Source organism: Myotis myotis, unplaced genomic scaffold (genome assembly GCF_014108235.1).
Source record: "Myotis myotis isolate mMyoMyo1 unplaced genomic scaffold, mMyoMyo1.p scaffold_m19_p_10, whole genome shotgun sequence".
NCBI lineage: Eukaryota > Metazoa > Chordata > Mammalia > Chiroptera > Vespertilionidae > Myotis > Myotis myotis.
The window spans coordinates 59,145,336-59,167,412 of NW_023416314.1; the positions used below are offsets into that span (position 1 = coordinate 59,145,336).

General features: G+C 37.3%; 1 protein-coding gene across 2 annotated transcripts; it reads right to left on the reverse strand.

Moving 5' to 3' along the window:
* Positions 1-774: 774 nt before the first annotated feature.
* Positions 775-22,077, reverse strand: CCDC34 (coiled-coil domain containing 34). 2 transcript variants are annotated; one of them, XM_036325682.1, is made up of 6 exons: positions 21,677-22,077; positions 16,053-16,188; positions 9,651-9,758; positions 4,635-4,793; positions 4,002-4,143; positions 775-1,321 (listed from the first exon to the last, which is right to left on the reverse strand). In XM_036325682.1, the coding sequence occupies exons 1-6, from the start codon at positions 22,018-22,020 to the stop codon at positions 1,107-1,109; spliced, it is 1,104 nt and encodes a 367-aa protein (XP_036181575.1). In that variant the 5' UTR covers positions 22,021-22,077; the 3' UTR covers positions 775-1,106. The 2 variants fall into 2 exon arrangements, with proteins under 2 accessions (XP_036181575.1, XP_036181576.1); XM_036325683.1 differs by lacking the exon at positions 9,651-9,758.

Here is a 22,077-nt window from a genome sequence, read left to right on the forward strand (position 1 = left end):
CATGAATACACATCAAAGATCCTATTGCTGTTTTCTTGCAATGATCAACACCACTGCAGGTTAATCATAACAAACTTGGCAAATGACTAAAATAGCAGAAACATAAAATATATTATAGTCACTTTTAAATGAACTTACTGATTTATATTGCCACAACAAATGTTCATTTCCTGATGATCCCCTAAAAAAGATACAGATCTTTAAAATTTAATAAAAGTGCTCAGTGATATTTTAGTAATCCTTTGAACTATTATGCTTAACATTTATTAATAAGATCTGTGATCTCAACTTCAGTAAAATATCACTTAACATTGAATATTAAAATACAATGTATTGAGGCCCCGCCCTCTCACCCCCACCCCCACGCCAAAAAAAAAAATACAATGTATTGATAATCCTAATTTTAAAATTAAAAACCTAACTAATCATAGTATATATTTGTATAAAGTACAGCATATTATTAGTGTCTCAAGAGTACTAATTAAGATGCAGAGGAAAAAATTATATTTTTAAATTTCCTTTCAAAATCCTAACCCTCATTTGTTTATTATAAAACTGCCTTCAGTTAGTTATTTAAAAATATTTACAGAGAAAAGCCATCAAACAAGACTATTTTTGATTACTGTAAGATTCTAACACTTACATTCTTCTGAGTTTTCTTGAGCACCACCTTTAGAAGTGCTTGTTCGAATGATTTAATCTTAATCTTATTATGTTTATAAGCACAAACACAAACAACATACAGTACGAAAGAACACAAGAAAAATTGTTGGCTTTATTGGTATCACAGTGCTTTTATTTATTTATTTATTTATTTATTTATTTATTTAGGTGTCACAGTGGTTTTAATCCAAGGTAAATACAAACACAATTGTTAGTCACTTACCCTTCAAAACAATATGCCAAGATCAATCTTGAAGCATTTAAAAACATGAAAATGTATAAAATATCTTCCTTAATAAATTCTAAGGACTCCATATATAAATGCAAAAATTTGAACTTGTCAATAATCACATCAAATGTTGAACTACCAACTGAGCAGTAAAAAAACTTCTGATTTTAAAATTAAGTATCTACAGGTAAAAGCATGCCATTTCCCACATCTACTATCTTTGTATTCTGCACAGAGTTCCAAGGCACAGGTTGTTTCTGGCTTTATGAATTACCAGAGATGAAGATCTTTGTGGCTGACTTATCACAGGCCTTTTGGTCTTTTTTCCAGATAGATCCTTGGCTTCTTTGGGAGGAGGCACATGAATTGGTTTCCATGGAATTGGATTATAGAAGGCTGGTTCTGGATAAGAATTTCCATTGTAAAAACCTAAAATTATTAAAAAATCAGAACAAAACAAACAAGAAAAAAAACTTGAGATCAAAGAAACTAGTTATTTTTAAATTCCTAGAAAAAGGTTAAAATATCAAAAGGGCAAAAATATCACTGATAAATCAATCTGACTCAATTAAAATGAACTTTTGAATACTTTCAGGCAAGTGACTTTCCAAATACATATGTAAATACTGCAGTATAAATGAATATGTAAATGATAATTCTAGGAGTCCAAAGAAATGTTAATGTTAAAATCTATATAAAAATTTTACTAAGATTTTAAGTTTAGAACCCTTAAATTGAACAAAATCTTCATTTTTCTACTGAATCTGGAAAATCACTGACTATACTAGTTTCTCCTAACTAGACACTAAAGTTTACAGAAAACTAATTTACACTGCATATGTAGTTAAACTGAGTCAGATTCTTATTTAGAATCACTGAAACTCTAAATCACTGTGGCCCTAGCCAGTTTCTCAGTGGTTAGAGCACTGACCCGCGGACTGAAGGGACTCCGGGTTCAATTCCGGCCCTTTTCACATCAATGTTTCTTCTCTGTCTCTCCCCCTCCCTTCCACTCTCTCTAAAGATCAATAAAGAAAATATCCGCCCTGACTGGTTTGGCTCAGTGGATAGAGCGTCGGCCTGCGGACTGAGGGGTCCCAGGTTCGATTCCGGTCAAGGGTATGTACTTTGGTTGCAGGCACATCCCCAGTGGGAGGTGTACAGGAGGCAGCTGATCGATGTTTCTCTCTCATCGATGTTTCAAACTCTCTATCTCTCTCCCTTCCTCTCTGTAAAAAAAAAAAATCAATAAAATATATTTTTAAAAAATATATCCTCAAGGTAAGGATTAACAATAATAAATACATAAGTCTCTGTCACTCAAATTATTAAGATTTCATAGTATCACTGTAATTTTTATTATTAATTACGGAATGTGCTACTGGTAGGCTGTATCAGAAGTGATGTCCCCTATCTAGTAATTCTAAAGGAGGAACATTTTGTTAATCAGATTCAAATCCTACAGTCACTATATGCACATAAATTCCTTTATTTCATAATTTATAAAAATGATATGGGCATTAAGAATAGAGACTTAAGGGCACTTACAGACAAACATGATGCTTATTAGAATAAAACTCATTAAAAGCAAAAAAAATAATCCATTATTTTAACAATTCACTTCTAGTCAATATGTATATTCCCTCCTAAAGTTTTATCTTAACTGCCTAATTGTTTGGTTAAAACCACTGCTTATTTCATTTTTTTCAAATGAGAAAGAAAAAACGTGGAGTAGATCATGCTCAGTAGCTGTAGCGCATGACCTCTGTGACATGTAGGAGAGGCCCAATCCTGACAGCAGGAATGTGTCATTCAGACACTGGCAACCCACTCTGCCTGCATAGATATGTCAACACACACTTCACCAAGATGGTCAAAACAAAGTCTGGAATATGTTCTATTGTGTGAACAAAACAGAATGGGGGTATTTTTAATAATAAATCACTTAAACAAGTGAAGGCAGCTGTCAGCAAGGTATGAGCTTCCAACATGAAGGACAAAGAAAAACATGCACCACCATTTGTAATCAGACCAGCCTGAAGGCCAACCAGTTCTGAGTCGGCTTCATGTGCTGCCTAGTACTCCACCTGCAGAAGGAATGTGTCAAAGCATTGGGAGCTCTCCTCAAAAAGGGTTAGAAGGGGAGGAAAAATCACCCCTTAAAAATGTCCCGTTTAAAGCTTTATAATCAAAAAACATATAAAAATGTAACTTCTTTTTTAAAAATTTATTGTTGAAAATATTACATATGTCTCCCTTTTCCCCTCATTGACCCCTTCTAGTTCACACCTGCCCCTCGCCCCAGGTCTTCACCACACTATTGTCTGTGTCCATGGGTAATGCATATACAGTGGGGCCTTGACTTACGAGTTTAATTCGTTCTGTGACGGAGCTCATAACTCAAATTACTCGTATGTCAAATCAATTTGCACCATTACAATGAATTGAATGCTGGGCTGATGTTGTGGCGTTCACTGTGACGTTCGCTGCGCCAACTAGCGGTGGGGTATCTGAAGCTGGCTCGTAATCCGAATTTTAGCTCGCAACTCAAAGCAAAAAATCGCCCGAGAGATAGCTCGTATCTTGAAAAACTCGTTAGTCAGGACACTCGTAAGTCAAGGCCCCACTGTATGCATATAAATTCTTTGATTAATCTCTTCCCACCCACCCCACCCTTCCCCTCTGAGATTCAATAGTCTGTTCCATGCTCCTATGTTTCTGGATCTATTTTGTTCATCAATTTACTTTGTTCACTAGATTCTACATATGAGTGAGATCATGTGATACTTGTCTTTCTCAGACTGGCTTATTTCACTTAGCACAATACTCTCCAGGTCCCTCCATGCTGTCTCAAAGGGCAAGAGATCCTTCTTTTTCATCTGCAGTTTTGCAACTATTGCCTGTTAAATATATCTAATTTATAGAGAATGACAATAAATTTGTAGTATTCCACAGGAACATGATGTATTATAATATAATCTTCCAGAAAATAGTGATTTGAAAGAAAAATGATTTTTACACATTTCTATTTCTGTCAAGAAAAAACATAATGTATAATATTTACTTCTGCAAGTCATATTTATGTAAGCCACATAACATGAAAACCAACCTGTAAGTTTTCCATTGGCATAACCATAGCTTTTTGCAGCTGGACGAGGTTTATTTTTTGAATTTTCCAACCATTCCTTAAACTTTCTTTCTGCTATTTCTTTCTTTTCCTGCAATTCAGCTTGACGTTGTTTTTCTTTTTCCTTAAAATGACAAGACCAAAGAATCTCCAGGGATATTCTGTAACTAAATATTGTACTGACTTTTCCCCAGCAGCTTCCCACCCCAATGGCTTACTGATGATAAATAATAAATCATATTTCTCTAATTTGAGAGCAAAATTAAACATGATCAGGGATATGTATGAAGACTTCAAACCCAAGAAGAAAAAAGCAATTTGCTGTTTTAAAATAGAATAGTAATTTACAATAATGTAATAAAAGCACCACCAAAATTTAGCATTAACAATGATAAAAAGTTTGAACCTAACTGAAAAAATATCAACAGACATATTAACATTTCTCAACCTAAGAAAACCACAATGCATAATCATTTCTGAAGCATAAGCATAGTATAAGAAGTAGGGATAGCTTCATGTGTTTATTTTATGCTAAGATAGTGCCAATTTTCTATTAGAAACTTTTTAAACAATACATATAAACACCAAAGTAATGTATTCTAACTGGTTAAATACCTTTTCTTTCTTCTTCTTCTCACATTCTTCAGCATTTTTTTTCTTTAACCATTCTTGATATTTTTCTTTTGCTTTTTCTTGCAAATGCTCTTTCTCCAGTTCCTTTGCTGCTTTTGCTTCCATTTCTTTAGTAACTTTTTGTTCCCTTTCTTTCCTTTTCTTAAGTAAAAGTAAAGGAATTTTAATTGGAATGTTTGTAATTATTCTCATATGAGGATGGAGTGTTATCTACAGTAATCTAAATTTGTGTTATTTCTTAAAATAGGTAGTAACACAGTAGCTGACACAACGTGACTTGTGAAAATACATAACATACCTGCAATTACCTGGTCAATTTTAGTTTACCAACTCAGCTGTAAGATTCATTATGGCGCTAATAAAGTTCTTGTTCACCAAAGTATACTCAGAGCTTAAGATAGTGCTGAGTAAACAGTACATGCTCAATAAAGATTTGAATAAATTAGTGAACAGAAATTACAATGTTAGATTGCCCTGAATGTTTGTTTTTTAATGGATGTTTACCCTCTAAAATCGGAGCCACAAATGTACACATTCTTGGACAGTTTGACAATATGAATACTTGGATTAATCTTCACCATTAGTGAGTTACTGCCATTAGTGAGTTACAGAGAACAAATAACATTTGGTTCATTAAATATTGCTATAGGGGCACATACAGACAAATCTTTGGCTATGTAATTCTATGTAAGACCAGAAGTTAGCAAACTATGGCCTGAAGGCCAAATATGGTCCATCTGTGACCTATCACCTATATTTTTAAATAAAGTTTTATTGAAATGTGGCTACACCCATTTATTTACGTATTTATTGTCTATGGCTGCTTTTGTACCACAACCTCTAAGGAAATAAATTTCTGTTGTTTCATACTCAGCCTGTGGTGTTTTGTTATGGCAGCCCTAGTAGGCTAACACAATAAATAAGCTTATAAAAAGATGCTAAATATCATTGGATCTCAGGGAAGTGAAAAGTAAATGGCAATGACGTACCACTGCATATTGACTGAAATGATTTAAAATGAAACAGACTGACAATGTAATGTTTGGCAAGGATGTGATGCAATTGGGATTTTCATACAATAGCGGTGGGAATGTAAAATGATACAAGCACTTTAAAAAACAGTTTGGCAATTTCTTATAAAGTTAAACACACACTTACCACACAACCCAGCAATTCAGTTCCTAGGCATTTACCCAAGATAAAAGAAAACAAATGTCTACAAAAAGACTTGCACATAAGTTGTCATAGAATTTTATTCATAATACCTCAAACCAGAAACAAACCAACTGTACATCAACTAGTGAATGGATAAACTATTTGTGGTATTCCATAGAGTAGAATACTACTCAGCAATAAAAAGGAATGATCTTAATACATAGAATAGGGAATTTTAAAAACGAAAGAGTATACCTTCTATGATCCTATTTATATAAAATTCTAGAAAAGGCAAATCTAATCTGCAGGGACAGAAAGCAGACTAATGGCTTCCTTGGAGCTGAGGCTGGTTGGGGGTGGGGAGCAGGAGCCGAACACAAAGAGGTACAAGGGAACTATCTGAGTCAGCAGTTCTCAACCTGTGGGTCGCGACCATCGGAAAACACATATAGCATAGCAGATATTTACATTACGATTCATAACAGTAGCAAAATTACAGTTATGAAGTAGCAACGAAAATAATTTTATGGTTGGGGGTCACCACAACATGAGGAACTGTATTAAAGGGTCGCAGCATTAGGAAGGTTGAGAACCACTGAGTGATGGAAATGTCCTGTGTCTTGACTGTGCTGCTGGTTATACAGGAACGTGTTTGTCAAACTTCAAATCGGTATATTTTATTGTACATAAATTATGGCTCAAAGAAGTTGATTTTAACACACCACACAGGCTCTCCATAGGATTAAACTAGAGGAGAGAGAATGGAATACCTTCAGTTAGCGCAAGGAGAGCACAGCCTGCACGCAGGGAGGTGCTTAGAGAGAGGCAGCCACTACGTGGCTTCAGTTTTTCTGGCATTCCAGTTCTATTCCGCACAGAGCACAACAATAAATCTGCCCTTTGTAAAGATGGTGCCCTGCGAGAACCTTTGCTTCTTGAAACTGAAGGAAACTAACAAAACAACTGGCTAAGGTTTCTGAATTCCTCCTCTGGTTCCTTCAATAGTACCTGGCACACAGTAAAAGTGTAGAATGCATGAAGGTATACAGATAACAGTGTTACCAATCATACGCTTTGTTGACCCAAGTTAATTTAATTTTTTACATTAAAAAGATCAATTTCATGTTTTAGAAAATAAAAAATTTCACATTTATATAACTTTTGAAATAAGGAAGGTAAAGACCCTTATACAAAATATGTGATAACATACTGCAAAAAACAAATCTGAAAGAACGAATTAGTATGGCAACATAAATGCAAGAGTACCAGATGAGATAAGCCATTTATTTGAAACAGATTTAACAATTTACAGTCATAGTATAAGAAACTAGCTTTGCTAATGGATACATAAATCCTTTTGTCTGGTTTTTTGACAGAACACAGTGAAATGACTTAGAGAAAATAAGGCCACAGATCCAGCTAAAATGTGAATGAGGCTGGAGGCAGCGGAGGACCACACACCATGAAATGTAAACAGAGGAGGAAAAAGCTAGATGCCAGACAGAAAGAGAAGAACCAGGAGAGCAGTCTTTACAAACAGAGGTAAATGTAACTAAGACTGAAATAAGAAATCTGATAGGTTTTAAAGGAAAAAGAAATTTGAGTAATCAGTTATTTCTTAACATGCACAAGACTTCTGCAGAATAAGTAAACTCAATTTCTCAGGGTCCTTTTGTCAACTATTCCCAACCTTGTGGAATCCTGCTTTCAATAATTAGTGATTGATGTCAGGGCATGCCATTTCCCTCCAGAAGAAAAAATTTTTCTCAAATAATTGGATTAGATCTACTGCCACTAATTAACACAGAGAATATATCATCTCTCAGCAGTATCTTACATTCTTAGACAAACAACAACTATGTTTGATTGGCATGGTAAAATGAGCTTAATGGAGTTAGAAGATAAGAGAAGCTTTTAGAGGAAAGAGCATGCTATTATTGTATACACGTAAAACTCTTTTATTTTTCAGTTATTTCAAAAAAGTATCACCCAAAGCCTGGTAATGGTCATATAGACTTGTTTTGATTTTGGCATTGATTCACAAGGAACTCTTTCTTGTATTATGGAATGATGCTAAATTAATTATAATCAAGATATACTTCTGAAGTAAAGAACAAATAAATACATTTATGGCTAAAACACACATATGTCTAGCCAATTTCCTTCTTACTATACCTGGAGGAAGAAAGCTACGTCATCTTCAAATTGCTTAAATGATTTAGTAGATACTCTACTAATATCACTAGGCTTTATAACAATATTTAAGGACAAAAATTTAAGATTAAAAATTTAAAACTTTGCCCTACAATTTAAATATTTAACTATATTCTTAAAATTTTATTATAATTTAAAAAGCAGTATCATTCTACATACTCACAAGATAATAAACTGACAAGTATTTACAAAATTTTTAACTTGTGATCCAGTACAAGAATGTATTAAAATTAAAAGGAAGATAATACCATTTATTCATTTGTTCATTTATTCATTCCAACAGCAAGTCTACTGTATTATAAAGCATTATATTAGATATTGTGATGAATTAAAAATATAAACATTAATTCTACCCATAATTCTTAAAATTACAAAGAAAATGAAGATATGTACACAATACAAAATAGCAATAAAATATATAATAATACAAGGTATACCTGACAAAGTGATAAATGTGAACAGGATTCAGGAAGGAAAGAGTTTCTAGCATGTGATCAGCGAATGCTTCCTATAAGAGGAAATGCTTTGAGTTGGATAATGAAGGGAAAGGTAAGGTGGAGAATATAATGAGATTCCAAGCTGATAAAATATCATAAAAAAATGAAGTGAGAAACAGAAGAAAATGTCCTTAGCATTTCTCATGAACACATCCCTGGGGCCTGGACAGTATAGTCCAAAGCTCTAAAGTTCTCTGAAATCTATTGTGTATCTTAAAAATCATATAAAACTTATGTTCTTTTCCATTAAGTATCTGTGCTTGCTTTACCAAAAAAAAAATTTTTTTTCTCTCAAAATTTTCCAGTAAAACTAATACTCTAAGAAGATTGGCTATACATATCCTAGGTATACTCCCAAATGAACACCAGTAAGAATCGACAGCATAGAATAAGGAAACCACAGGCAGGGGGACTCTTTCCCCCTCCCCACGTGGGAGTCTGTACTTATTCTTCAATAAATTTCCACCTTTGCTATAAAACAAACAAACAAACAAATTAAAAGAAAACCTACAGGCAGAAGAAGACATGGCACCAAAGGCAGAGAGGAGAAGGTCTTTAACTGGCCAGGCTAGAAAAATCGATGCCCTTATGGAGCTTACATTCCAATATGGGAAAATAAACAAACAAACAACACAAGTTGAATGATGTAATGAGACCAGACAGGAAGAGATCACAACAGGAGTGACTGTAAAGGAAAGGAAGGGATGATGACAAATGACAGAATTCTGATTATGCCCAGGTGACTGAGATGACAGCAGTACTAATAGCAGTAATCGAGCAGTTAGGAGAATGGTTCTATCCAAGGAAAATGGGCAAAAATGGATTGTTTTAGATTTTCAGGCTCAGAGGTGGAAACAACCATATAGTCGGAAATCCAAGACCCCAGGAGGTCAGGTGTTAGAGGTACAGACTTCATGATTACCTGGAGGCCACATGTGGGAAAAGGGAGAGAAGCAGAGAGCAAAGGGCAGAAGACAGAAACTTCATAAATGTCCATGAGGGTAAGAAAAAAATCAGGTCAGAGAAGAAAGAATCTAAGAGAAAGTAAGAAAAACCTAGGCAATGAGGAGTCATAGAAAGAACACTTAGCAAAAGAGATGTCAGGATGTATGTGTGCAATTTTTCTCCTCACCTGTTCATTCTTTTTCTGAACCCATTCCTTGTGTTTTTCTTCAGCAATTATCTTTCTTTTTTCACGTTCTTCCTTTTCTTTTATTTTTTCTAGCTGTTGAGTTAATTCCTGTGAATTTTATTCAAACAAAAGGCAACTTCATAATAGAAGTACTCAAATCACATATTTTTTAAAAGGCTGAGGTTAACCAAATTAAACAAGGACATAGTTTCCTTTATAGAAAATACACCATTAGTAACAATAACTTACTTAAGTAACTAGTCTATGATGAAAAGAAAACATTGGTAAAAAGTATAAGTCATTTTTTAGAAATGCAAATAATTGCTTGGCAGCAAAACACTAGTTTCTTAGACTAAACTTCAGCTAAATTACCCTCATTGAAATCAACTTTCCCACACATAAATTTTGGCATCACTGTACACTCTTGGCAGAAGCTCAAGGGAATTGCAACTTTTTTTTACAGTTATAAAAAGCTTCCAGATTCTTGAGGAAGATAAAGAATAGGAATTAAATAATCCCTAAATTTAAAATTTTAATTCAGTCATACAGAAGGCATTCCATTTTCTTTAGGGAAAAAAAAACCAAGGTTTTTCCTCACTCATTTTATAGCTGCTGGAGTGTAACACAAAACCACATTCATATCCCATAGGCCTTGCTGTCACTGGAATCTACACGTTTGGGCATTTCCTCAGAAGAAAGAATGTGGAAGGTATGGCCAAATAAAACTACAAGCTCAGTGCCACCAGTCTGTCACTCATCAGTTAAATTACTGCATTAGTTGAGAATGTTGTTCAAACTAGACTCCTAGGACTCTACTACCATAATTATTAGTTATTTTTCTTCTCTCTCCTTAGATACTAATAATCAGATACTTTTATGTCTCTTCCACTGGACCTCACTCCTCCCTCCCTCTCTCCCTTTCCCAAAGACCTGTCTACCTGAGCATGAGTGGGAGTGGAAAGGACAAGTTTGCAACTCTCAGACAGTTCCAGTGTGTTACATGACATGAAGATAAAACTTGACACCAAGAAAATATGGTTTGCACTTTAGAACAACTGATGCACAGGACACCTGTCTTCCATGTCCCAGCATCCTATAATTCCACTGCATAGAAAAGAATTGCCCTCACTCATTTCCAACTTTTAAACATCATACTCCCGACAGCCTCCAGAGTAAAACAGCCATCTTGGTTTTAAAAACATTCTTCATTACCTCTGCAGCTGCAATACCTTGATTATTCACTTAATACTTTTTTTTTTTTTAATTGCGTGCCTACTATAAAGATAGCATGCACTGAGACACAGGGATGGAATTCTGGAAGTCTTTGAACTAATCTCCTATATACACACAAGACTTGAGTGCTACATTGTGAGGTATTGTGTATTAAGTTTAGAAAAGGGAAAAGAACGGAAGGGAAGAGGAGAAGAGAAACATTGTAGGCCAGAGTGGTCAAATATGAGCACCGTAAGAGGAACAGAGGAATTGACTTGACTAGAAAAGAGAGATTGGGGGTGATGGGTTGGTGTGTGGTAACTAGGTGGGAAAAGGTCTTTTGAGACAAGAGAGTAAATTGAACACTATGAAGCCAGAATACATGGCAAATGGATGACTTAGAACTCAATGATAAAGGCTAAAAACTGCATTACAAGGGTCAGAACTATTCTGAGGGAGACTGACTAGGAGATTGTCACAGTATGTGAGTTGTAAGGGAAATGACTGAACTTGAGCCAGGAAATAAAAAGGGGGAAACATGTCTGTCTGTCTGTACGTACATACGTACACACATATGTACGTACGTGTGTGTGTGTGTGTGTGTGTGTATGACAGGCTATGAACAGATCTAACACTCATATATCCAAATTTCCCTATATAGTCCTCAATTTTATTTTATTTTCAAGAAAAGTAATCATTTATGCCCTGACTGGTTTGGCTCAGTAGATAGAGCGTTGGCCTGCGGACTCAAGGGTCCCAGGTTCGATTCCAGTCAAGGGCATGTGCCTTGGTTGCGGGCACATCCCCAGTGGGGGGTGTGCAGGAGGCGGCTGATTGATGTTTCTCTCTCATCGATGTTTCTAACTCTCTATCCCTCTCCCTTCCTCTCTGTAAAAAAATCAATAAAATATATTAAAAAAAAAGTAATCATTTAAATATACAAGTAAAGAGTGATTGATTATATTTATGTACCCTTTTAAGATTCTTCATAAAAGTAAACTCAAAAATCAGAAAGAAAAATCAGACTTTGTGTTCCTATTTTATGGCTCACAAATTTTAGTTAATGTTGACATAAGAGTTAAAGATAAAGGAAGGGTCAAAAAGTATGTAGAAAATACTACCCCAGACCCAGACAGTGCTCTGATCTCAGGATGTCTGCTAAAGCACCCCCCCCCCGCCCCCCCCCCCCCTCCCCGCAGAATACACATCACACCCGGACACAGAGCACTCCCTTCCCTGGCTCGCTCCCAGCATTCCCACCCTGAATGCCTCCATCTGTCCCCACCAAGCAAGCCTCCTCTGGACATGGCTGGAGCCTTCTCTGTCAAGGCCCCTAGGTCGTTTTCTGGTACACCACTGAATCGCAACAGGATTACAGCTATTTTCCCACAGAGTAAACGCTTGATTATAGAAAACCAAAATGCAAAGAGGATCCTAAACAGCACTTTTATTTCAATAGCTTTTGTCAACTTTCAAAGACCGGAGTTTACCACTGAAGGTAACAATCACAAAAACTAACAGTTTTGAGTTTCAAAAACTCTGTGTCCCGCCCTATTCACTAAGGGCTGATGAATGAAATGGCCAAAGGCAAACTGGGGAAAAGCCCTCGCATTATTCACAAACTAGACAATTTCTATAATTTAGAACAGATTGTACTAAAATGCTAAAGCAAATGTTAAAAATTAGAATTAACAAAGGCCATAGAGAATTCAGGGCAGTCTGTTAAAAGAATTTTTTTATGTAATAAAAATTTAAATAAAATTTATATGATCTACAAAATCAATGTTAGTTTTTTATAATACTGATATTCAACACTTGTCATATTTATCATCTTAACAAAGTTTAATTTTTTTTAAACTTTGTAAGTGGGTAATTTTGATGGGTTAAAATAATTTCTTAACTCAATCTTATAGAGATGTCTGAAACAAATCTAAATGTCTGTTACTGAAATCAAATATACAAGAAGGTATGTTCTTTTTAATAACCAACTATCCTTTAAATTTTCCTTTAAGTTATTAAGAAAAACAATAAGAAAGCCAGGGTAAATTCAAAATTAAATACTAAGTCTGACCCATTTATTTCTAAAATACATCTTAGTATTGTGGAAAAAACACTAAATTGGAAGTCAAAAACTATGATCCAATCCCATATTAGCCACTAACTAAAAACCTTGGCAAAGTTACTTTCTGGCCCTCATGTTTAACAGGGATCTGAGATGAATTGTTCCTTATACAAATTGTACTTTTAATGATATGATTTATAAACAAATTAGAGAAAGCAATAAATAAGAACAAAAAATAAGGAAAGCATAACTTACAAAATAAAACAAAGAGAAAGGCATGAAAAGAACATGAATACCACAATAGCTCAAAATAAGCTTGTAAGAAAGTGAGGAGTTGGCCCATAAGTTATATTACTGGCATGACTGATACAATAAGATTCATGCTAAAATATTTTAATTGCTTTAGAGCTAAGTAATGATGTAGATGTTATAAGATATAAGAAATGCCATTACTAAATACATGAAAAGGTTTTCATCTTTCAACCAATTATACTCATACATGCTTAATCACTGTGGTAGGGATTTTATATTCATTATTGTAGTCTGTTCTCAAAACAAATCTTCAGTAGTTTATTATCTCCTTTAACACAAAATAACAACTAACTTTTACTGAACACAATCAAGTAAAAACGGTTTTTCCCCTTTCACTGGTAAAGAAATCTAGGTGGAAAGAGATGGTAAGAATTTGCCCAAGGTCCAAGTTTTGAATCCAAGGACGGCTCAAGAATTTACACTTTTAAACACTCTACTATTGACTCTCTAACATTTGGCTTACAGATGAAGAGAATGAGGCTCAGAGAAGTTAAGTAATTTTCTGAAGGCCACAGAGTTAGAATAGCAAGGCTAAAATTTCAGCCTTGTTCTGGTGTGACCCCAAAGCCCAGGCTCCCTTATGAATTTCATTTCTTTTACTGTATGCTGACTCTAAAAATGACCTTCAGGTTCTTTTTTGTTAAATATGTTTTTATTGATTTTAATGAGAGGAAGGGAAAGTAAGAGAGAGAGAGAAACATCCATGAAAGAGAAACATCAATTGGCTGCCCCTTCCACACCCCCCGACTGGGAATTGAACCAGTGAACTTTTGGTTCATGGATTGACGCTCAACCACTGAGCCACACCGGCCAGGGAGACTCCTTTTCCTAATGTAACAAGTGACTTCTAATGAGGCTAGAGATAAACATAAATATCATAAACTAAATTCCACTTTACCACTGACTCACTAAAGCAGTATTTTCCAAACTGACTCTAAAACCAATTGAATAGGTTATAACAGGCCTTTAAAACAACCCCAAAATAAGGCCTTGGCAGATGTGGCTCAGTTGATTGAGTGTTGTTCTATATACTGAAAGGTTCCTGGTTGATTCCCGGTCAGTGCACATGCCTGGATTGCAGGCTTGATGGATGTTTTGCTCTCACATCAATGTTTCTCTCCCTCTCTTCTTTCCTCTCTCTCTAAAAATCAGTAAAAAAAAAAAAAAATTTTTTTTCAAGAATATAATAGGCTACCAGGTTTTGCAAAAATTAAGATATTGTTTCAAATATGTATGTGTGTGTGTGACATGAAGCAAAGTAGATTTCTCACCATGAACAAATATTTTGAAAACTACTGAACTAAGTAATGGAGGGTCTGTGGTCTCAATAATACAAACTAATGCTGAAAATAAGTGAAAAAGCTTTAGTGAGGCTGTGAATAATAATATCAATAACAATAAAATAACACCAGCCATTTTTATACTTTGTCTCATTTAATCCTCACAAAAATTCTGTGACACATATTACTTTATCCTTATTGTACAGATAAGAAAATTGAATGAAGCATAAATTTAAATAGGCCTGCCTTACATCAAACCACAGGGTCTTTCTCAGACTTTGTGGCCTTCTAAGAGGAAACAAGTATTACTGTGCACTTTTCCAGGCATAAATCTGTAGTTTAGAATACAAAGTATCATGAATAGGGAAAGAGCAGAAGGTACTGATTTCTACAATCATTTAAATCATGCCAAGCCTCGTGGGTTTCAAAACTGATGTGGAAAATTTATTCCAAGGAAGATCATGGAGGGCGAAGTTTTAATTCCAAGAATTTTTATGACAACATGATTACTAATAAACTTAAATATCCAACAACAGTGAATCCATTAACTATATCCTAATATATATTCAATACATTTTAAGTATATTTTAATAATCTTAGCCAGTCATTTAAAAATGACATTGTAAAACATAAATAAAAAATAAAAAAATAAAAATGACACTGTAGAAATATTTAATGATATTGAAATATATTAATAAATGTAACCAGTAGAAAAAAGCACGTTACAAAAGAGTTTGCTCCTAGTTCATTAAAAAGGAGAAGTATCCCTCACCACTCAAATCTACTTGTTTTCTGTGATGGGAAAGGGAGAATTTAGATAATGAGTCCAGATATGGAAAATACCAAATTATCCAAATATATTTGGCTGCTAGGTTCTAAAGAGCAAATAGTAAGAGTTCAAAGAATGAGGGATTCATGTGAAAATGTAGCTCAAACTATTATTTCAGCTTGGAGGTGAGAGTTCAGATAGAAAATCACAAATACAGAAATATCCACAAGCAAGGCAGGGAAGCACGGAGAAGCTGAAAACCTCCCGCAAGCCCAGCAGATTCCAATCTCTCAGCACAAACTCACTCTAGGGCACAAGCTCTGAGTAACATGTGGGTAGATTCTTATCTCTATTTCAATTTTTGTTTATCTCCTTTCCTAAAAATTTTACCAAGTATATGTAGTTGAATTTACTTTAGTTAAATGTAGATATGGTGACGCTCCACTGTATGTATCTGTATATATACACTTGCACATATTTATTTTTTAAATTATATGGAAGAAAATCTGGAAAGCTATACACCTTAATGTTAACAGTGGTTATCTTCAGGTAGTGAGATTAGAGAAAATTTTAACTTTTTAAATTATGCTTAGCTCTATTTTCCAAATGTTCTTATAATGACCACGTGTTAATTCTACAATACGCGTTACTGACACCAACAAATGCAGACACTTTGTTTTGAGGGATAATATTAACATTTTCATTGCAACAGCAGCTCTACTTTTTGAGCTCATGGATTAAATGAAGAGAATGCTGTCTAATTTTACCTCTAGAGCTTTCTGTTGCAGGCGGCCACGTTCTTCTTTTTCTTTGCCAACAAACCACACTTCCCATGGCGTCAGGCTGCTCTCTGGTAAGCACACCTGTTTCTGTTCTTCTTGGTTATCTTTGGATTCAACCACCCTATTGCAAAAGAGGGGACACTACAGCACTTGTACTCTTTGGCTTAACAGTCAAAATCACTTCGCTGTACAGTGAAAGTAGAATTTAATAATCTATTTACAATACTGTAATTTTTGTAAGTAAATATATATGAATTACATATATACATTTGAAAAAGCACAAAAAGGAACTCCAATATTTAAATTAGTTTATCCATAAACTGCTTTTGAATGCCTTCATCTTCTAAAATCACAGTGTTTTAAAAATCTATTGCGATAAAACACACCCAGTCCATCTGCCTCAATGACAGTATCTTTTTCTTAAAACTCTTATATCTGGACAACTAATTACACCACATGATCTTAATCAGATCCTGGAGCAGACATTTCCCTTCTTCTCCCTTAAATACCTAAGAAAAACAAATATATATATATATACAAATTATCTATATCTATCTATCTATCTATCTATCTATCTATCTATCTATCTATCATCTATAGGTATAGATAGATAGATATAGATATAGATAATTATGGCTAATATGCAAAGTGTCCACTCAGGAGTTCGACCGGGAAACCGGTAGTTCGATCGCTCGCTATGACAGGTGCTGACTACCAGGGGGCAGCGGAGAACGTGGTGGGTGACCAGTGGCAGCGGCGGGGCACTGAGGGAGCTAGGGAAGGAGGAGGCGGGGAGGCGGGGAACCTGATTGGCCCTGATTTCCGGCCAGGCTTAGGGACCCTACTCATGCATGAATTTCGTGCACTGGGCCTCTAGTGTATATATAAAGCAAATGTGTTAACAATTAGGGATTATGGGTGAAGGGTGAACAGAAATTCCGTAAATGCTCAATTTTTCTCTAAATATAAAATTGTTTTTAAATAAAAAGTTACATAACAGTATATGGCCGTGGTACTCTTTAGCATTTTGGTTGACTCCCTTTTGCCAGTTCTCAGACAGGGTGTGTGTATGACTCTCCACAGTGTGGTTACCCCCTACCAAGCTCACCATGTACCTCTCTCAGACTGTCTTTTCTGGGTCTGGGGAAAAGTAACTACTTACTCAAGCTGAAAAGAAGAAGAGAGGGGAAAAACTCTAAGTACGCAACTAAATACAAAACACAGGGTTCTGGCCAAATACACAAGCTTCCTAAAACAGGAAAAGCTGGTCAGCACCCAGAGAAAGAAAGTTCACTCAGAACCCAAGGCAGCTCTAGATACTAGATTATATAGACTCAGCGCTTCATTCCTACTTCGGGCAGCCAACTGCCTAACCCCGTGGTCGGCAAACTGCGGCCCGCGAGCCACATGCGGCTCTTGGGCCCCTCGAGTGTGGCTCTTCCTAAGCCTTAGGAGTATCCTAATTAAGTTAATAACAATGTACCTACCTATATAGTTTAAGTTTAAAAAATTTGGCTCTCAAAAGAAATTTCAATCATTGTACTGTTGATAATTGGCTCTGTTGACTAATGAGTTTGCCGACCACTGGCCTAACCCACTGCGGAATTTTTATTCTAGGGGAAAAGAGATACTAGATGTGTTGTTTACTTCTTCTATGTACCTTTCCTTCTCAGTCTTATAGAACAACCTTATTGGCTCCCATAGTTTCAGCTATCTCTAAGTGCTGATGATGTGTGAAACAGTTATTCCAGACCAGGTCTTTCTCCTGAGCTCCAGGCCTTTATTTCCAACCATCTGATAGACAGCTCCACTTCAATATCAAACTCAATCAATCCAAAACAAGTCTAATCGTCTTTTAACATGTACCCACTACTCTTCCTCACCAAGAAAAATTGCACACCTCTTCTTACAATCCTACCTCAGTGAAGGGTACCATTACCTCCCCAGGTGGCCAAGGCAGGAACCCAGATCTCTGACTCCTCCTGCTCCCCCCCTCCCCCATCCCCCACACCCACATAACCACTAGTTATGTCTATTCCAATTCTTTCCATTTTCTCAAGCCACTGTCGGGACATAACTGGTCTTTCTCCCTTCATTTATAATCATTCTCCACCCTGTTGCCAGATTCGTCCTTCAAACACATCCTTCTATCATGTCACTCCCCATCACAAAGTCCTTCAGTGGCTCCTCTGTCCACAAGATGAAATTCAAACTCCCGATGCCCATGAATTGGCCCCTATCTTCCAGCCTCTTCTTTCACCAATGGCGGATCCAGACTCTACATTTTAGTTCTGTTTGAACATAGGGAGATTGATGAATGTGCCATGCTCTTGTGCTCTGCAGCTTTGCCTAAAACTCTGAAATTCCTTTCTTCCACCTCCACAGATGGCCAAAGTAAGGGCTGAGATATGGGAGTAACATTTGGGGTGCATCTCTGTTTCTTCCTAGTGTAATTTTGTAACCTCTTTAAGCCTCCATTTTCATCTGTAAAATGGAGATAACAGTGGCTCCCTGCATTACTACTAGATGAGACAGGCCATGCTAAAGCACTGAGTACAGTTCGAGCATGCGGTAAACATTTGGTACATGTCATTTAGAAGTAGGAGGAGGAGGACTATGGATAATTCCTACTGTCTCGTCAAGATTCAACCCAGGCTCATTATCTTTACTGCCTTACAGTGAAACTCTGCAAAAAATCTGGAATAAGCACCTTGGGCTTTCTGTCGCTTGCCCATCTCTGCCATAGGCCATGAATTCCTAACAGGTCTTAACTCATTCTTTATTTCAAGAATCTACCTTAGGGCCTAGAATAGAGTAGGCTCCTAAGAAATGTTTGTTGAGAGAAGAAATTAGTGAGAACAGTGTTTTTTTTAAGAAAATGACGCTTTAAATATTAAATTTCTTGCCTTAATATTTTTAACAAACGTGTTCAAAATGTTTGACATATATAACTCTACCCATAATCAAGAAAGGTTTGATAAGCAGCTGTTTATGACCAAAACCTTTATTAAGACGGGTTTCCTAATGGAGAGCAATATAAAAACCAGGATAAAACTCACCAAACAGCAGGCCCAACACATATTCTAAGACTCCAGGAAAATACTCATTATCTTGTCCGAAGTCAACGGTGAGCTTCACCTCAGTCCACTGGAAAGTCAATGCATCCTCTGCGCATGGCCCTATTGACACCTAACATATCTTGAGTTCTTATCCATCATGTGCAGCTGATGCCTGAGTCTAGCTCAAAAAAGCCTTACCCTATAAGTTTTGCCACCGTCAGATCACTGTGGCAGGTGAAGGATGGAGAAAAGGCAGCTCTACATTTATGCCCTAGTCCACAGAGATTACCCAGAACTGTGGCTGGACTACGACTCAGACCGCCTGCTCACCTCATCCCATTCGGCCCCAAACTGTCCAGGGCACCAACTTAAGGTTAGACGTAGGCAGAATGAAAAAAAATTTTCAACACTTATCCTTCCTGAAAAGAAGTGATAACTTGTCTGAAGTATCTGAAGAGAGTCCCTGCATCTATGATTCCTTTGAATCATAGGGAATGGACTGTGATAAGGAAGACAGCCTTGGCTCTAGGATGCCACCAGCTCATTTGGGCTTTGGCTAAGGGGAGACATAAATCCGTCCAGCTCCTCTGGTCAAGGCTTTGGAGCTTGGAAGCTAATGCAAGGTCTCAGAAGCCGAGCTGTGGTTTTGATGGCCAGCATTCCTTAGGCTGCTCAACTGTGTCTACATTGTCTTGTTGATTAGGCTGAGAAAGTATTTTCCAAAGCCTTAAACTTTATTTTAAAAATCTTTGGAGCCAACTCAGTCCAGAAGAATCCCTACAGACCCGCATGAAAATGGACTCCTTAAAGTCTACTTCTACCACTAGTTCTACTATCAGGTTGATCAAAGGCCTGTTTCTTGTTGCTACAACCAGTCTGAACAAGTGACTGAATGGCTACTCTTACTGAACTCCATTCCCACCAATGTAATTACTTCTGCTTCTCATTGTTAAGAGTCTCACTGTTGTAAAACTATGTATGAGAGTCACTTCATATGGTTCCATATTCCATTCACCCACTCTGGTTATGAATGCCTTATATGAAGGAGATTATCTTGATGCTTATACATAAAACACGGGTCTATATTTCTTAGATTAGAGCTCCTGTACTATGCCTTACACCAGTGATGGCGAACCTATGACACGCGTGTCAGAGGTGACACGCGAACTCATTTTTTTGGTTGATTTTTCTTTGTTAAATGGCATTTAAATATATAAAATACATATCAAAAATGTAAGTCTTTGTTTTACTATGGTTGCAAATATCAAAAAATTTCTGTATGTGACACGGCACCAGAGTTAAGTTAGGGTTTTTCAAAATGCTGACACGCCGAGCTCAAAAGGTTCGCCATCACTGCCTTACACTAATGGATAATCGGAAACTTGTAACTGTTTTCTGAAGATGACATCATGAACCTACTCCAGAATGGACCTGCATTTCTATGCCTGTCTCAGAAAAACATACTCCTGCAGGAATGGGCCCTTTGTTCCCATTTCTACATATCCAGTAATAGGCATCTAGTACAGGGAAGTGATAATGCAATTTGCTGTAGCTTGGTACTAGGCCCAACCAGCTCTGCTAATAACGGGGTGTATGCCTTTGAATCAGACTTTTTATTTGTATTCCGAGCCACAGTTTTAATATCTGTAAAACGAGTGACTTGATCTAGGCTTTAATTCCACGGGAGTAGAGACCATGTTTATCTTGTGTATAGTCCCTAGTAGGTAGACTGATATGTGACACAAACTAAATGTTTGCCAAAAGAATAATTGTAGAAATAAACAAATTACGATGGTTTTAATCATCTCTTTGGTCCTAACAGTCTTTGATTCAGTGACTCCTATGCCACTGTTCAGTGCTCAGATCAGACCCAAGGTTGTCTCTGGATAATGAGGTTGACATTGTTAAACTCTCTCTGCTTCATCTCCTTATTTGTGACAAAAAAAAGTATACTGCTTCTGACAAGCTACTTCACTGGCAATCAGGTTTGTTTTGTGTGTTTTTTCCCCAAATAACTACCGGTACTACCAAGGTGCAGTGGGCCATGTTTTGGTGTTAAGAGTTTCGACAAGATGCTCAGCCGGCGGGTCTCAGTGGTTGAACATCGACCTATGAACCAGGAAATCACGGTTCCATTTCAGTCAAGGGCACAGGCCCCGGTTGCTCGATCCCCAGTGTGGGGCGTGTAGGAGGCAGCCAATCAATGATTCTCATCATTGATGTTTATCTCTCTCTCTCTCTCTCCCTCTGAAATAATTTTTTTTTAAAGTTTGGACAAGAGTTCTGGTGCTCACAATACGATTTTTGAGTGTTTATACAACTCCTGAAATGGTAGCAAAATTGTGTGTGTTTGAGACTATGTACTTCTATCTGGGAAGTGAGACTGTGGCAGTCATCATATCCTCAGTTTGAAAAGGGATTAAGGATCACAGAAAACGTGAGGTCATGTGTGCAGAAAGGAGCACCGCCGCACAGCCCCTGGGCCTCGGCGGGCGGGCTTTCGCCGCAGAAGGAGGTGCACGGAAGGGCCTGCGGCGGCCTCGCTTTTACCTGGCGCGCCCCTGCAACTCCACTCCTCCCGGGCTCGCCCCCTCGGCCTCCGAGTCGTGGGCATCTTCGTCCACTTCTTCTTCATCCGCCGCGTCGCCGTCGTCGTCAAACGCGAAGCTCTGGCGGCAGAGGGGAGACAAGAGCGAGCGGGTGGAATCGCTGCAGCTCAGCCGCGGGGATGGCGAGCGCACCGCCACCGCCACCGCCTCCAGCCCCTGCCCGCGGGCGTCCGCCGTGAGCGCGGAGACGGAGCCCGAGGAAGGCCGCGACCGGGCGCTGCAGTCTGCCGGGAACCAGGCGTGGGAAGGGGGCCGAGCAGCCCCCCACCGCCCCGCCGCCCACATCGGGCCCGCCACGTTCAAACCGGCGGAGCGGCGGCGGAGACGTGCTCTCCCAGCAGG

Coding starts and splice junctions, on each gene's coding strand:
- CCDC34 (XM_036325682.1), bottom strand. CDS start 22,020: ATGTGGGCGGCGGGGCGGTGGGGGGCTGCTCGGCCCCCTTCCCACGCC. Junction 4,144..4,634: donor AGAAGAAGAAGAAAGAAAAG/GTATTTAACCAG, acceptor TGTCATTTTAAG/GAAAAAGAAAAACAACGTCA. Junction 1,322..4,001: donor TGCCAATGGAAAACTTACAG/GTTGGTTTTCAT, acceptor TAATAATTTTAG/GTTTTTACAATGGAAATTCT.